General features: G+C 40.5%; 1 protein-coding gene across 1 annotated transcript; it reads left to right on the plus strand.

Annotated features, from left to right (window-relative positions):
- The first annotated feature begins 453 nt into the window (after window positions 1-453).
- Window positions 454-15,759, plus strand: si:ch211-158d24.4 (uncharacterized protein LOC560966 homolog). The gene is made up of 4 exons (XM_049578837.1): window positions 454-1,184; window positions 8,340-8,370; window positions 8,502-8,555; window positions 11,524-15,759. The coding sequence occupies exons 1-4, from the start codon at window positions 972-974 to the stop codon at window positions 11,931-11,933; spliced, it is 708 nt and encodes a 235-aa protein (XP_049434794.1). The 5' UTR covers window positions 454-971; the 3' UTR covers window positions 11,934-15,759.
- The last annotated feature ends 2,716 nt before the right edge of the window (window positions 15,760-18,475 follow it).

Consider the following 18,475-nt stretch of genomic DNA (forward strand, 5'->3'; position numbering starts at 1 on the left):
ACCACTGTGTCTGCAATGCTCTCTCTCAATACTGCACCAATTTCTAAAACTGCTGTCTCCATCAGTCACTAAGACACAAAAGTATGGAAAAATAGGGCTCAGTGTTCAAAAATACTTAAGTTTTCCTTTAATCTCCAATCAAGTTCTATTAGACTTATAATTAGTATAAAGTTGCATAATGTTCTTAAGAATTATCAGTTATTTTTATTTTCATGTAAAAATGTTGCGTCAGTGCTTTTATTATGCTGACTAGATCATATGGCTATGATTGTGGTTTGGATGACATTATAGTTAAACTGACAGTATTTTTCTAATTTTAATTTGTTTCAGCTTCAGAGGAATGCAACGTTTTCACTAGACAGGTATGAAGTTGGCTTAAGTGCTGTCTTGACAGTCGCCATGAATGGGAAGTAAATCAGCAGGCAGGGGCAGATTACCTCAAGGAGGCCGATTTTATATTAATTTACAAAGACAAACCAGTGCCACTGGTATTGGCGGAGGGTGATTATCTTGTCGTTCGTGTCGGCTCTTTCTCCTCGTCACGGCACATAGGCTATTAAAAGCTCAGTCGGTACTGATGGGGTTGTCTCTTACAGTAAGGGGTAAGAATGTGAGGGATAGCTGTAGAAAGTCATGTCGTGATATGGGATTACAAAACTCCCCCCATTAAGTCCTTTATTGGTTTTGGTTGTGCACTTGTCATTAGAGGCAAACTAATCGCACCCGTGGGAGCGGGGGTATGCAAGCTATTGTTCACAATATAATGGCTGTCCCATGAGAGGAGGCTGCGGAAAACTCACTTCAGAAAGAGGAAGTTCGTGTCTGACTCCTGACACTAAGTGAAACTCGGGTAGCCTAAATCGAGACTCCTGAACACTGCAGTGGTTTTCAACGTGGGCGACACCGCGCTGATAAATGGAGATGTAGAATGGGAGCCGGCGGCTGATCCGTGAATAGCCTAAACCAGCTGCATGGAGGAAGAGGGCTGCTGCTACTGCGGAGGGGAGGCAGGACTACACCGGCCAAACGCTTTTCAATTTCTCCGCCAGACAGAGACACGACCACGGCGAACGGCTCAGTTTTTCGTTGTGGCGCTCCTTCTACTGATTTCTGTGGCTCTGGCTTTGCTGATAGTGATCACGGTGGTGCTCGGAGGGCGAGATCATCAGTCACCAGACAGCCAGGTAACCTTTACATAACTCACCTGTACAGTCCACCAGCTCACATGTGCTGTTGTTGCAAGGGGTTGGTCAAAGCTGTTAACTAGTTTATAAATGGGTAGTTCAAAGGCTAACTAACGTTAGGCAAGTGGTCTGTAGTCTTTGAATTTACCGCTGTTGACTTTAGGCTAACTTTCAATGAAAAATGTTTCGCAAACATTACATTAGGATATTTTCTTTCTAAATGGGTCAAAGTTTATTTCCTGTTGCAGTGTTTGGTAACGTTGGCTTTAAATTTGGTCCAAGTGCTCTAGCAACGAAAGTCCAGAGAATTAAACCGTAGCCTAGTTTATAGGAGCACCTTAACTCAAACGTCATAAAATGCAGCTAAAACAAGAATTAGACGAACTTAATCTGGTGTCAATGTTAGTTTGCAGGCAACATGCGTCAGTGTTTTTACATCAACTTCTACTCACAAAAACTTCTGTTTGGTCCTTTACAAAAATGTAGACTAGGGTTAATTCAGGGTGAGTGGGACATCAGGTTGGGTGGGACAGTATAAGTAAATTGGCTGTATTTTCTCCCCTGGTCATTGAAAATAACAACTTTTTTCTGCTGAGCCTTGCTGTGAAACCACATTATCAAAGTTGGTTACACTCATTGGTGTGATGTCACATGTGGGGGCGGGGCCAACATCAAACAGGAAGTTGACCCTGCATAACCCAAGGTGAGGAAAATGATTTTGATTGTTATGATCATAAGGTTATAAAAAAATATTTTAGGCAGGATACTGCAGAAATATTTGCTGGAAACATGAATTTGATGCACTTCTACAATAAAATCAGAAAAAAAGAATGTTACGATTATGTTTATATTTATGGAATTGGGTTATTTTTATGTCTTGGGTGGGTGGGACAGTATGGTTTTGGGCAAGTGGAACAGTACCAAAAGACACTGGTAATGAATAAAAATGATCAATCCTGCCATAGGGAATCATTATATATGTTCCAGATTAATAGTCCCTAACCTTCTCATGTGTGCAGACCCAAAATCTACCACACAGTTGTTGATGGAGCACCTCGATTTTGCTGCTAGCCCGACTATCTAGCTAGCAAAACAGCTAGCATAAACAGCAAGTGTACCCACCCTGCTAGGGATGCATGATAACAGATTATTTCCCAGGATCTAATTTGCAGATTGTCCCCAACTCTTTAAACCTATTGTTGATGATAGGATATATAGAGGAACACACACTTACGGGCGCACGCAGACACACACACACACACACACACACACACACACACACACACACACACACAATGAAATTTTGACCTGAATTCTGATAAATGTATCCATGAATTTTTGTTTGTAGGCATGTTCAATAAAGGTAGTCTCGCCACCAGACAATCAGAGATCTCCGCCTTCTGATAGTCTGGGGACACTCCTTTCTAAAGTGTAATCAACACACTGGCGAAAACGGCCAGCGACAAAGCAACGCCTCTTGCATTTTTTAAAAGGACACGCCCTCCCAGAAATCTGCACTCCCCCTTTTCTCGTCCGCAAGGAAACAAAAACACAGAGAGCTTGAAAATGGATGCCGAGAGATTTACAGGACTTACAGCGACTTTGTTTAAAACTTTTAACGCAGTCGGACTATGTTTACGAGCACAAGAGTTCAGCGAGCCACCAAAGGACCGCCCTGCGGATTTACTATTGGTTCTGCAATGTAGAGAGTTTTTTTAAACTCTGAAATTGTATCCGCCCATCTAAACACAAAATCAGGGAGAAAGTCTTTAGTTAAGCAAAGCGTCTAAAGACTTACTTGTGAGTCTACATTAAAGGTAACAGGCTAAATCAGTGATCAGATGTGTTGTTCCACTCACCCAAATTTCACACACAAAAACGATTTTTTTGTCGGTTCACAAAAAAGGGTATGCCATACATCCATGGAGTATAATCAGATCTTCTTTCCTCCTCAGATGGATAGGTAACATCTTCAGCATTACAGAAATGTACAGGCTGACAGTTGGAATAGCTAAAAAAGATTTTATAAACACACACACACACACACACACACACACACACACATATATATATACAGTACAGGCCAAAAGTTTGGACACACCTTCTCATTCAATGCGTTTTCTTTATTTTCATGACTATTTACATTGTAGATTCTCACTGAAGGCATCAAAACTATGAATGAACACATGTGGAGTTATGTACTTAACAAAAAAAGGTGAAATAACTGAAAACATGTTTTATATTCTAGTTTCTTCAAAATAGCCACCCTTTGCTCTGATTACTGCTTTGCACACTCTTGGCATTCTCTCCATGAGCTTCAAGAGGTAGTCACCTGAAATGGTTTTCCAACAGTCTTGAAGGAGTTCCCAGAGGTGTTTAGCACTTGTTGGCCCCTTTGCCTTCACTCTGCGGTCCAGCTCACCCCAAACCATCTCGACTGGGTTCAGGTCCGGTGACTGTAGAAGCCAGGTCATCTGCCGCAGCACTCCATCACTCTCCTTCTTGGTCAAATAGCCCTTACACAGCCTGGAGGTGTGTTTGGGGTCATTGTCCTGCTGAAAAATAAACGATCGTCCAACTAAACGCAAAGCGGATGGGATGGCATGTCGCTGCAGGATGCTGTGGTAGCCATGCTGGTTCAGTGTGCCTTCAGTTTTGAATAAATCCCCAACAGTGTCACCAGCAAAACACCCCCACACCATCACACCTCCTCCTCCATGCTTCACAGTGGGAACCAGGCATGTGGAATCCATCCGTTCACCTTTTCTGCGTCTCACAAAGACACGGCGGTTGGAACCAAAGATCTCAAATTTGGACTCATCAGACCAAAGCACAGATTTCCACTGGTCTAATGTCCATTCCTTGTGTTTCTTGGCCCAAACAAATCTCTTCTGCTTGTTGCCTCTCCTTAGCAGTGGTTTCCTAGCAGCTATTTGACCATGAAGGCCTGATTCGCGCAGTCTCCTCTTAACAGTTGTTCTAGAGATGGGTCTGCTGACTCGGATGAACTTATCCTCAGAAGCAGAGGTGACTCTTGGTCTTCCTTTCCTGGGTCGGTCCTCATGTGTGCCAGTTTCGTTGTAGCGCTTGATGGTTTTTGCGACTCCACTTGGGGACACATTTAAAGTTTTTGCGATTTTCCGGACTGACTGACCTTCATTTCTTAAAGTAATGATGGCCACTCATTTTTCTTTAGTTAGCTGATTGGTTCTTGCCATAATATGAATTTTAACAGTTGTCCAATAGGGCTGTCGGCTGTGTATTAACCTGACTTCTGCACAACACAACTGATGGTCCCAACCCCATTGATAAAGCAAGAAATTCCACTAATTAACCCTGATAAGGCACACCTGTGAAGTGGAAACCATTTCAGGTGACTACCTCTTGAAGCTCATGGAGAGAATGCCAAGAGTGTGCAAAGCAGTAATCAGAGCAAAGGGTGGCTATTTTGAAGAAACTAGAATATAAAACATGTTTTCAGTTATTTCACCTTTTTTTGTTAAGTACATAACTCCACATGTGTTCATTCATAGTTTTGATGCCTTCAGTGAGAATCTACAATGTAAATAGTCATGAAAATAAAGAAAACGCATTGAATGAGAAGGTGTGTCCAAACTTTTGGCCTGTACTGTGTGTGTATATATACATAATTGGCAGGGGGGTTGGGGTTGCAATATTTCTGCACCATCTGCACTAGTCTAGATTAGTTTGAGGGTGTAGAGATCAGCATAATAATTGGGTGGACCCTGTTTGTTTCAATTTTATTTATAAAGCGCAATATCACAAATCACAATTTGCCTCAGAGGGCTTTACAACATACAACATCCCTCTGTCCTTTGGACCCTCACGCAGATAAGGAAAAGCTTCCCCCAAAAAACCCTTTCACAGGGAAAAAAATGGTAGAAGTAGTGGAGTTATAGATCTATTACAATGTTTATATATGAAAAATACTGAATTACTAGTCCATACCCATTGAGTACAGCATACCATACCATGACTTAGTCATACCAAAAATTTGAAAAAAAAAAAAACAACAACAACATTGGGCCACAGGGGGAGCCACAGCGATCTGTCGCATTTTAGCCATTTTTAAGAATTTTTCTGTTGTTATAGCGCCACCCAGTTGCCAATTAGAGTTACATTTTTCCAGTCACCTTGAGGCGTCCTGTTCTACATATCTACCAAGTTTAGTAAAAACCGATATGGTGGTTAGGCCTAGATAAGAAATTAGCTCTGTAGCGCCCCCATTTTGTTTGATGGGGTCAATGATGGAGGGGTCCCCTCAGATTATGTGTGGTCATATGCCTACAAAGTTGCGTGTTGATTGGTGAAACCCTTGAGATGTTCTACACCTTTATGTGATGAGCCACGGCCTTCGCAATATTCATTGCCTTATAGAAGCTCAGTTTTAGTAAGTTTTCCAACTTTTGCCAAGAGGGAACTTTAGATATTAGTCCCTAGATTATGTTCACCGAGTTTCATACAGATTGGTCAAACTTCCTAGGAAGAGATCGATTTGAAGTCTTTTTCAAAAAAATCAAAATGGCAGAAAATCTATATAACCAGAAGTTATGGGTTCTTGAGGCAAATTTGTTCCTCATGGGGAGAGGCATCTCTGTGCAAAGTTTCATGTCTCTACGACATACAAGGCATGAGATATGCCCATTCAAAGTTTGCAATCCTGATCATACTGAAAGTACAGCGCAGAGCGGCTGGATGGGACCGACAGAGAGTAATGCATCCTGGTTTTTATAAAGAATTCCATCCAAAGTCTGACTAAAAGTGATACTTATACTAAATAAAAGGACAGAGGGATGTTGTATGCTGTAAAGCCCTGTGAGGCAAATTGTGATTTGTGATATTGGGCTTTATAAATAAAATTGATTGATTGATAAATAAGTCACTTTCCACTGCTGAACATTTGACTGTTAATTGAGGCAATTTCATGTTGCGAGGAGAAGCTCTGCAGTTTGTCTGCCTCTCTCACTGCACTGAGAGAGGCAGCATACGGCATCCTTCTGTCCTTTGGACCCTCACACAGAGAAGGAAAATCTTCTCCCAAAAAAACCCTTTCACAGGGAAAAAAGAAGTAGAAGTAGTGGAGTTATAGATCTATTACAATGTTTAAATATGAAAAATACTGAATTACTAGTCCATACCCATTGAGTACAGCATACCATACCATGACTTAGTCATACCAAAGAAAATGAGATAAAATGTGTTATATTTTTATTATGCCCACTTGTTTTTGTCAGGTGTTAAAAAAGCAAAATTAATCTATCAGGCTTGTTTCTTAAAACACAACAATTAGTGAGTGAGTGAGTGAGTGAGTGAGTGAGTGAGAGAGTGAGAGAGAGAGAGAGATGTTTGTTTTGACCAACAACATCATAATTAACTGGTCAATTCACAGCGACACAGTTCAGTGTTGCTGTGAATTGAGGCTAGGGGCACAGAAACTGCTTTTGCATAGGGCCCAGAATTTGGTTCTACGCCACCTTTGGTAGTTGCTTAATCTGGGTCAAAAACTTATCATTGCTCCTCAAATAAGCTCTTAATTGTTCAAAGCCACTCCTAAACCTGTTAGTTATATGTCTTTTCAATAATCTTTGTGCCCTAATAACTAAGGGCGTATTCACACCTGTCTGTTTGTTCCGGAACAGGGAGCGTTTCCTCAAAAGATCGGTTCGTTTGGACATATGTGAACGCAGCAATCGCACTCGGTAGCGGAACAAAACAAGCGGTCCGAGATCGCCTAGAAGAGGTGGTCTCGGACCGCTTCCATTCGACACCTGTAGCGGTTCGTTTGCAGTGAGAACACAACCGACACAGCAACCGACACAACTGACTCATAACTGCGGTTCATCCTCCAACAGAGGGGCGCAGTGACGCACCCGGCTGCCAACCGTCAACCAAAACAAACAGAAGAAGAAGAAGAAGAAGAAGAAGAAGCACAGTTCACTAATTAGATAACAATTATCTAATGAAGCTTACCTGATGCACCGTCTGTAGTGTCGTGTGAGTATGTGATGTGCAGACAGTGCACCCATCAGAGCCCATCTTCGCCGGCGATTCCTTGATGCGGCACGTCTTCTTCTTAGTAGATGGAGTAAAACATTATTTTCCATGCGCAGTCTGGATTCCCGGTAGTAGTGGATATTTTCTTCATGCAGATAACACTGGTATATTACCCACAGAAACGCGCAAAAACAAACTAGCCACACACGCTGTTTGTGCTCCATTGTTGCTGTTTTTCCCCGGCGTTTTCCTTCCGGGATTTCTGACCAATGAGAGAACAGCTGCTCCGCACATGGCGTTTGTTTACAACTTTGTTCCGCTACAGACTTTTGCCTTGTGAACACAAACGACCCAAATTAAATATGCAAACATTGTATCGATTCAGCCTCTGAATCGGAACAAAGCAAACGAGCCACAGGTGTGAATACAGCCTAACTCAGAGGAAAGTGGGTTTTGAGAGGAAAGTAAGATGGGCCGGGTTGTTACTGGTTACCTCACTGGCATAGGCTGTCAGGATGTTGCTCATGACTTCCATGTCGCTGGCCAAACCCGGTTACATCAACTTCATCCTCCCTAGGGGAACAATGCCCATAGTCCTTTGATCCATCTTTAACTAGATTTTTCTCACAAATAGGCCTCTAAAGCATACAGGTTTTCCCCAAAACAAGACATTCACAATATAATATAACTGACTGCTAATATTTAAGGAGTCCAAGATGTAAAAACTTATGTGTCCCATTTTACCTGATGTCTCACCGTCCCTGACTTCACTGTGGCCTGTATGACCACTTCATGTCTACAAAGCTTGTGTTTACTGGAGCAGTATCAGTCATGTATGTGATATTGGTCTATTTACTGTAGCCTATATTTAAATCAGTTTGTTTGTTTTCATATATATTGTTATATAATAATATGATTATGTAAATACAGCTCTTTAAAAAATAATGAAAACATGTTCGCGGATTCTGATACAGATATTATTGTGAATCCACAATATAGTTACAATTGTGTCAATATAATGCACACTTGCGACTGCATTTACAGTACTGTAGTATTCTTCTTGACTGCACTATTTTAATTTCTTCTATCATTGCTGTTAATTACAAAAAAGTTGCTAAGACTGTGTTTGTTTCCTTCCAGCTGTTGATGCAATCTGAGAGGCTTTCATCAGGTAAATATTTTGTTCAGCATTCCAGTTAGATAAAATGTATAGTTGATTTCTGGCCAGAAAAGATCAAATGGGCTTGGAAAAACAATCATCCATCAATGTGTGTTAAACAATACTTTGAATCTCTCTTGTAGGTGACAGACAGCAGCAACCCAAAGACTTCAAGAATCCAAGTGCAATGCTAACAGGTACAATAGTGCAGTAGTGCAAGGCTGCCATGATGAGGGGTGTCCTGAACGCCTGTTTTCCTAGAAAAGCACTAATGTTTGTTACCCCACTGGGGTTGCACCGGCTAAAAATGCTGTGAATTGACCAATTTGACCAGTTAATTATGTTGTTGGTTAAAACAAACTCACTCTCTCTCTCTCTCTCTCTCTCTCTCTCTCTCTCTCTCTCTCTCTCTCTCTCTCTCTCTCTCTCTCTCTCTCTCTCTCTCTCAATTCAATTCAATTCAATTCAATTCAATTCAATTCAAATGGCTTTATCTCTCTCTCTCACCCTCTTTACTATACATCCAACATGCAGCTGCTGGTTGAAGAGTTTATACTGAAAATGCACAGAAATACTAATTGTTGTGTTTTTAAGAAACAAGCCTGATAGATTAATTTTGCTTTTTTTTAAACACCTGACAAAAACATGTAGGCATAATAAAATTATAACACATTTTCTCTCACACCACAGTGCAGTGAGAGAGGCAGACAAACTGCAGAGCTTCTCCTCGCAACATGAAATTGCCTCAATTAACAGTCAAATGTTCAGCAGTGGAAAGTGACTTATTTGGTATAAGTATCACTTTTAGTCAGACTTTGGATGGAATTCTTTATAAAAACCAGGATGCATTACTCTCTGTCGGTCCCATCCAGCCGCTCTGCGCTGTGCTTTCAGTATGATCAGGATTGCAATCTTTGAATGGGCATATCTCATGCCCCATATGTCGTAGAGACATGAAACTTTGCACAGAGATGCCTCTCCCCATGAGGAACAAATTTGCCTCAAGAACCCATAACTTCTGGTTATATAGATTTTCTGCCATTTTGATTTTTTTGAAAAAGACTTCAAATCGATCTCTTCCTAGGAAGTTTGACCGATCTGCATGAAACTCGGTGAACATAATCTAGGGAGCAATATCTAAAGTTCCCTCTTGGCAAAAGTTGGAAAACTTACTAAAACTGAGCTTCTATAAGGCAATGAATATTGCGGAGGGCGTGGCTCATCACATAAAGGTGTATAACATCTCAAGGGTTTCACTGATCACCACGCAACTTTGTAGGCATATGACCACACATAATCTGAGGGGACCCCTCCATCATTGACCCAATCAAACAAAATGGGGGCGCTACAGAGCTAATTTCTTATCTAGGCCTAACCGCCATATCGGTTTTTACTAAACTTGGTAGATATGTAGAACAGGACGCCTCAAGGTGACTGGAGAAATGTAACTAATTGGCAACTGGGTGGCGCTATAACAACAGAAAAATGCTTCAAAATGGCTAAAATGCGACAGATCGCTGTGGCTCCCCCTGTGGCCCAATGTTGTGGGGGGGTTTTCTAATTTTTGGTATGACTAAGTCATGGTATGGTATGCTGTACTCAATGGGTATGGACTAGTAATTAGTATTTTTCATATCTAAACATTGTAATAGATCTATAACTCCACTACTTCTACCATTTTTTTCCCTGTGAAAGGGTTTTTTGGGGGAAGCTTTTCCTTATCTGCGTGAGGGTCCAAAGGACAGAGGGATGTTGTATGCTGTAAAGCCCTCTGAGGCAAATTGTGATTTGTGATATTGCGCTTTATAAAAAATTGAAATTGAACAGTTTGGGCACTGATTATTATGGTTAATTTTTCATACAGGGTCCACCCAATTATTATGCTGATCTCTACACCCTCAAACTAATCTAAACTAGTGCAGGTGGTGCAGAAATATTGCAACCCCAACCCCCCTGCCAATTATGTATCTTTCCATGTTTGCTCACCCATTTTAAAACATAATCTGGCATCTATATCTATATCTATATTGTTGTTGTTGTTGTTGTTGTTGTTGTTGTTGTTGTTTTCTTTACTAGTTTACTGTCTTCCTTTTAAAGGTCCAGCATGTAGGATTTAGGTGAATTTATGTTATCTAGTAGAGAGGGTTGCAGATTGCAACCAGCTGAAACTTCTTGTTAGAATTTCTTAAGTGTTCATTGTTCAGGAGGTTTTTACTGGGAACTGAATTATCCGCAGAAGTCTCTTCCTCTCCAAAGCAAACAGACCAGGTGATTAAAATCAGTTAAAACACTGAATAAAGCTGTTTCATGTTACAAATCAGTGTTTCTCCTATGCTGGTTGGCACTTAGGAGACAGGACACTAGCCTAGCACCTGCTAATATTTGTTCATCTTTTTTCTGCAATGACTTACGATCCAGATGTTTAGAAGGTTTTTATCGGGAGCTGAATTATCTGCAGAGGTCTCCTTTCTGTCCAAAACAAACAGACCCAATGATTTAAACCTGTAAAAAAGCTGAATAAAACAGTATCACTCCAAAAGAAATCACTGTTTTCTGACACTGCTCGTCTGAGGGGCTTTTAACTACAGTCAACAATGTGAAAACATGAATGGCCCTATCTACAGCCAGTGTTTGGTCTACTGTGGAAACACACTGATCTCCGTAGACGAGGGCCCACTCTGTGTGTAGACATAAACAGCTCATTCTGAGGTAATAGGAACACAACACTTCTTATTTTCAGGTGACACACACTAAAGAAAACAAACTTCTTATAAGCTGTACAGAAATATTACAAATTGAAGAATAACAACAAAAAGTGTCTTAGTAAGATGTTCCACTATTGTTCTCCAGAGCAGCTTCAGTGCTCCTCCGCATAGATCCTAAGTCTCTGGAGCACTACTGAAGGGATGATCACCATTCTTCCCAAAGACATTCCCTCATTTGGTGCTTTGGAAATGGTGGTGAAAAACTCTGTATAATCTTTAATACGTGTTCAGCTGATTTGAGATCTGGTGACTGCAAAGGCCATAGGATGTCATCCACATGATTATGCTAGGGGAGGGAAGGTGGAAGCACAGGGCTGTGACATATTTCATGTTATAAAGAAATGATACAGGTGCAGAAACATTCATAAGCTTATTTTTGCCTTTCTGCTCTCATCCTCAGCTCCTAAAGGCAACAACACTGTTGGGGAATATCTTGCATGGGAGAGTGAAGAAGGGAATGCCTTCTGTCATGGAGGGTTCAGCTACTCCAGCGGGAACCTCGTTGTGCCCAGGAAGGGCATCTACAGAGTCTTCTTGCAGATCACCTATGAGGGCACGGGTTTGAGTGATGAGCTGAGACTCAGCAACACAGTGTTTGTTATCGGGGATAATTACAAAAACAATGTGCCACTCCTGTCATCAGTCGAGACAGTGAGTTGCAGCATGAAGCAGTGGAGGAAATCCCTCTATACAGCCGGCTTGTTCTCCCTGGAGGCTAACAGCAGACTACGCGTGACATCATTGTACCCTGAACTTATTGTTCTTGAGAAAGAATCCCAGGTGTTTTTTGGTGCCGAACTTGTGTTTTAGTAATCCGGTCAGAATTACCTCAGTCTGATCTTGAAGTTGTTTGCACCTTCAACTCCTTAGGAACATAAGGGAAAATACCAGTGTAGCTTTATGATTTCTTTTACTATTACTGTTCATGAGAACCCACTGATGACTCTGCAGCAGCAAGAAGCTACCAGTATCTGCTTCGCTGTAGCCTGTTTGCTTTACCTTATTGAAGCTAGTGGCTGCCTTATTTTTAACTCATTAATATCAGCTTACAGAGACATACAGTAACGATGGCTTAACAATGCCTCAACACTGTTCTATAGAGCAGATACATTTTCTGAACAGCATCCTTAACATTTGTAACTGCACATGCTTTTGGCAAAATAGGCACTGTCAGCTGTACTGAATATATCCTATCCACTTAAGCCAATGTTGGGGGTCACGGGGGGGCTGGAGCCTATCCCAGTTGAAATTGGGCAAGAGGGGGGATACGCCCTTGGCAGGTCACCAGACTATCATAGGGCTGACACATAGAGACAGACAACTATTCAAGCTTATATTTACACCTAGAGGCAATTTAGAGCCACCAATTAACCTGCATGTCTTTGTACTGTGGGAGGAAGCCAGAGAACCTGGAGAAAACCCACGGGGAGAACATGCAAAGTCCGCACAGAAGGGCTCCCCCAACTCCCCCCACCCTGGGTCCTAACTGTACCACCATGCTGCCACTACTACCAACCAGACTGAGCTAAATGTGAGGCTTCAACAATAGTGTTGAACAAAAAGGGATTGTTCATGTAAACAGTACAGTATTCATCATCTACCTACAAAGAGGAATAGATTGCCACCCTTACTGTACAACGTTAATACTGTAGTGTCAGGTTTTAAAAAATATAATACACTGTTTCGTATTTTTGCACACACCCTACTTTAATGCATACACTACATTTTCACATGCTTGGAATGACATAAAAATGATAAGAGATATATAATCAGAACGTGCCTAAGAGAATGATGGCTACAATGACAGGTCTGTCATCAAACTTCAGGGCAATATCCCTATCTGACATTACTCTCAATCTTCATTAGTAAATTACCTGTCATTAAAAACAAACTTAGCAACATATCTTGAACTATGTGTTTAGTCATGTAGGCTGAGAATGTTTTACTGATTTTACTGTTAACCTCCTTTCATATCATATAAAATGAATTCCTGAAGTTATTTATTTTACAACTATTTTATATAACTAATATTAGTGAAGTCTGCTGCTGAATTTGGGGTCATGTTTCAGTCAGTAGAGCTCTGATTTAATAAGTCAGCAGGTATAAAAAGGTGTAGACTGTGTTGTTAAGGCAGACGAGTTGAGCAATAGCTGGGACACATCAGGTTTATTCATTTCACATGGAGCTAAAATTAATACAGATTTATGTTGAATGCTCGCAGAATGTGTTGGTGTCTGTTTATGAGTCTTAAGAAATCATAAATAATCTTTTAGTAGTAGTTGTTCTTCATCAATAAAAACATTCCAGCTTCTCATAGTTTAGGATTTTCTGTCTTACATCACTGTCAGCTGAATATCTGAATATCTGTGATTTCAACTGTTGGTCGGACAAAGCAAGCACTTTGAAGACACCACCTTGCATTATGAAAATATTAATCAGTCTTTTAAAAGTATTTTCTGACATTTTACAGACTAAAAAAATCCATTAACCAAAAAATAACAAACAGACTGATTTGGTGTTCTGACATAGAAGAATTTGATTTTTTCACATGGAATAAGTTAGGGCCCAGAGATGTCATGACAGTTTGCTTATTAGATGACAATATTTCTTGATTGCAAGTGTACATTGGTATTTCTGTAGATTAAAGGTCAGGGTATCATTGAAAGCATTAGGACTCAAATTTTGGGGAACATAAATTTCCACAAAAATTTCTGCAGAATTTTGAATGTTAGTTTTCAAGATGAGCAAAGCATTGAACAAGGGAATATGTCTTGGACAAATATTTTGCTCTAAAATGTCAGACAGACTGACATATTGATCAAAAAAGGCCACCATTGTTAGGCCAGCACCCTTAGGTTTTGCCACACCTTTAAAAATAACTGGACTGTAGCAAGCATGGCTGTGTCATTGTAGGAAGCATTCCAGGGAACAAATCCAGGTTCACTTATTAAATCATGTTGCTTTTGGCTTGTGTCCAACACCAACATGCCAATAACCACATAATCACCTCAGCCCAATAGGTTGTCATCCTAATACTCAGTGCTGTTAGCAGCAGTTGATTATTAAAAGGCAATTAGAAATTTCAGCTTTTTGTGACAAACCTCAAATACATTATATTTGCACATTTCATCGGAATCATATCAATGTTTCTGAAATCCCATAGTAAATGAGCTGCCTTTGTCACCAGGAGGTGGAAGGGATAGGGGATGGTGCAGGCAAAACACCTGCCAAGCTGCAGACAGCTTATCCAGACCATCAAACAAAACCTGTTTTGTCAATTCTGTTTTTTCAGTTGCTTTATATGCAACAAACGTGGATGTTTCATAGCAGCTTGTTGCTTTTATTTCAGCGAGGATAGTGGCATGAAAAGCGGTTGTTTTTTACTGAGACATTGCCGCTATTCCTGCAGGGATTGTGCCCTCAAAACCACAGTGGTGGTAAAACTTAAAGTTTCAATGTATCCACTACATATCATGCAAATGTAACATATCCATGGTTTTCAGAAACCCATAATGCCAACATATTTTCTGGCGACTGGGTTGGCAAGAAATATTGACCCCTGTCCCTAATATTGACTGTGTAAATAAGCTACTGTGACATCAACCATGAGTTTGTCTGGTTCATAGTAGGCTGTAAAGATGTTTATTTCTGCTGTAAAGTTAGGCATTTTAATATGGGGGTCTATGGAGATTTACACTGTTTTTGGCACTTCCTTACTGGCTTGATTTTTCAGCCTCAGAGGTTGCAGCTTGGTCCTGATTCAGCCAACCCCCAATCTTTTTTTTAAGCTAGGGGACATTTTTTGAAAGGTGTCACTGAAAATGGTAAACAGTTGGTCATTCTCTCTTTTTCAACAAGATTAAAAATGAGTCAATAACTGTCATTTCAATAAGGAGATATCAATTGGAAACATGTAAAAAGTCAGCAGCGGTTAAAAACTTTGGCAGTTAGACTCTACTTGTGTGAAGCATCTTCCTTAAACCTGAAGATAAGAGATAGAGATAAGAGATAGAGTAAGGAGATTGTAATGATATTTAAGGAGCAATGTCCAAGGACAGATTGGCTTGAGGCACACAAGCAGGGGCTCGAGGAACATAGATATGGTGAGGTAGGGTTTTATGAATGAAAGGAATTTTGACAGCACTTTGTAACACAAGAGTCAATAGTATTCCGAGAAGTCAAGTTGTTAGTCATTTTCGCCATGTAGATTTTATTTGAACAGCTGAATGTGATTGGTGCTGTAGGACATTAGTCACTTACAACATTAAAGTCATTTGAATAAACACTCCAGATGAAATGAAATACCATACAGGGCTGAATTAGTCTGTGTTGCAATACCTAACTCAGCTGGTTTGATAAGGGAGGCTTGAAGAGTAGTAAACAGTGCAGAGTTACTGGCAGCCCACACCCACACAGTCCAGCTGCCATGATCACTTTTCTGGCTAAATGTATTTATGGTTTATTATGTAATAAAGATGGGAAAAAATGCAAAACCACTTTCACCACCGCCAAGGACAAACAAATTATTCTTATATATAGTCTGGTTCTGCCTTTCCAGTGTCAACATATATATATATATATACAGTACAGGCCAAAAGTTTGGACACACCTTCTCATTCAATGCGTTTTCTTTATTTTCATGACTGTTTACATTGTAGATTCTCACTGAAGGCATCAAAACTATGAATGAACACGTGGAGTTATGTACTTAACAAAAAAAGGTGAAATAACTGAAAACATGTTTTATATTCTAGTTTCTTCAAAATAGCCACCCTTTGCTCTGATTACTGCTTTGCACACTCTTGGCATTCTCTCCATGAGCTTCAAGAGGTAGTCACCTGAAATGGTTTTCCAACAGTCTTGAAGGAGTTCCCAGAGGTGTTTAGCACTTGTTGGCCCCTTTGCTTTCACTCTGCGGTCCAGCTCACCCCAAACCATCTCGATTGGGTTCAGGTCTGGTGACTGTGGAGGCCAGGTCATCTGCCGCAGCACTCCATCACTCTCCTTCTTGGTCAAATAGCCCTTACACAGCCTGGAGGTGTGTTTGGGGTCATTGTCCTGTTGAAAAATAAATGATCGTCCAACTAAACGCAAACCGGATGGGATGGCATGTCGCTGCAGGATGCTGTGGTAGCCATGCTGGTTCAGTGTGCCTTCAATTTTGAATAAATCCCCAACAGTGTCACCAGCAAAACACCCCACACCATCACACCTCCTCCTCCATGCTTCACAGTGGGAACCAGGCATGTGGAATCCATCCGTTCACCTTTTCTGCGTCTCACAAAGACACAGCAGTTGGAACCAAAGATCTCAAATTTGGACTCATCAGACCAAAGCACAGATTTCCACTAGTCTAATGTCCATTCCTTGTGTTTCTTGGCCCAAACAAATCTCTTCTGCTTGTTGCCTCTCCTTAGCAGTGGTTTCCTAGCAGCTATTTGACCATGAAGGCCTGATTCGCGCAGTCTCCTCTTAACAGTTGTTCTAGAGATGGGTCTGCTGCTAGAACTCTGTGTGGCATTCATCTGGTCTCTGATCTGAGCTGCTGTTAACTTGCGATTTCTGAGGCTGGTGACTCGGATGAACTTATCCTCAGAAGCAGAGGTGACTCTTGGTCTTCCTTTCCTGGGTCGGTCCTCATGTGTGCCAGTTTGGTTGTAGCGCTTGATGGTTTTTGCAACTCCACATGGGGACACATTTAAAGTTTTTGCAATTTTCCGGACTGACTGACCTTCATTTCTTAAAGTAATGATGGCCACTCGTTTTTCTTTAGTTAGCTGATTGGTTCTTGCCATAATATGAATTTTAACAGTTGTCCAATAGGGCTGTCGGCTGTGTATTAACCTGACTTCTGCACAACACAACTGATGGTCCCAACCCCATTGATAAAGCAAGAAATTCCACTAATTAACCCTGATAAGGCACACCTGTGAAGTGGAAACCATTTCAGGTGACTACCTCTTGAAGCTCATGGAGAGAATGCCAAGAGTGTGCAAAGCAGTAATCAGAGCAAAGGGTGGCTATTTTGAAGAAACTAGAATATAAAACATGTTTTCAGTTATTTCACCTTTTTTTGTTAAGTACATAACTCCACATGTGTTCATTCATAGTTTTGATGCCTTCAGTGAGAATCTACAATGTAAATAGTCATGAAAATAAAGAAAACACATTGAATGAGAAGGTGTGTCCAAACTTTTGGCCTGTACTGTATGTTTTGAAGTAATGTTGAAAAAAATGTTGCAACTCATGTCTTTTTCAAAATGAAGAATAATCATCTAGTTTATAACTGCAGGGTGTCTGTGTGAGCAGCATGCAGTTGACCCACACATGGTGACAGAATTTTTCCAAGTCAGGAAAGGACAAATTTGTACATTCAATTCAATGATATTTTAAAATTACACCTCTTGTGAAACTGACTTAGGAAATAGAATGTGCTGGAAATGTAAAACACATTTAAGTATATGCAAAGTGTGAAACACCTGAATGATGCTGTCGTCATCTCTGTCTGAAAAGTGATGGCTCAGAGTCAGACGCACAACTGGCTGCATGTCTTGACTCAAGATGTTTGAGGAATGTCACAACAGTCTGCTGTTGGATCATAAAGGATCATTATACATTTGCTGTATTTATGAGTTGATGAATTTGACTTTTCTCTCTGTAAGCTGTATAAAAAAAAAACGTGGAAAAAGTTTTGCTCTTTGTTAGTTTTAATATGAAAGGTGCTGTTGTTGCTTAGCACTCTGTACTCTGAGTTGGTGCTATGCAAATTAACATTTTCCTACTGAAAGAGATCATATGATTCATGTTTATTTTTATGTGAATAGTTTCTAAAAAAAAAAAAAAGAAAGATTATTGAAAAGAAAAATGCTTTGATGACAAAACACAAAGCTATTTCCTTTTGTCTGTGGGGAGTGGAAATGTGGGGATTCACTTTTTGCCTGACTCTTGAGACATTACTTCATATCCCAAATGTTTCTCTCACCAGCACAGCAGCTCAGTTTGGGGATTTTGGCCTCAGGCCCTACAATGAATGAGTTAGGGCATACATCTGTAACTGCTGCAGAGCTGAAGGGAAGAGAAGCATGGCTCAGAGAATAAATGGCTTCATTATTATCATGTTTAAAAATTGTAAAATGTATTCATATGTTATTAAGTTTGTACTATCAGTGGGATGTACCAGATGAGATAGAAATGAACCATGTGCAGTGGCGCCCCCCAAAATTTTTCCGTGGGGTGTCTAGATGAGGCCACTGAAAATCTGGAGTGGCACGCCAAAGCCAAAAGCCATAACTGAATTTGAAGAGTTCCTTTTTGCTGTTGAAGTGTATAGGCTAGTTAAATACTATATCAAT

This window comes from Epinephelus fuscoguttatus, linkage group LG6 (assembly GCF_011397635.1).
Source record: "Epinephelus fuscoguttatus linkage group LG6, E.fuscoguttatus.final_Chr_v1".
In the NCBI taxonomy this organism is placed as follows: domain Eukaryota; kingdom Metazoa; phylum Chordata; class Actinopteri; order Perciformes; family Serranidae; genus Epinephelus; species Epinephelus fuscoguttatus.

Excerpts from the sequence above, each read along its gene's own strand:
- si:ch211-158d24.4 (XM_049578837.1), top strand. The coding sequence starts at position 972 with ATGGAGGAAGAGGGCTGCTGCTACTGCGGAGGGGAGGCAGGACTACAC. Across the intron at positions 1,185-8,339 it reads ATCAGTCACCAGACAGCCAG|CTGTTGATGCAATCTGAGAG; the intron begins GTAACCTTTACA and ends GTTTCCTTCCAG. Across the intron at positions 8,371-8,501 it reads ATCTGAGAGGCTTTCATCAG|GTGACAGACAGCAGCAACCC; the intron begins GTAAATATTTTG and ends TCTCTCTTGTAG.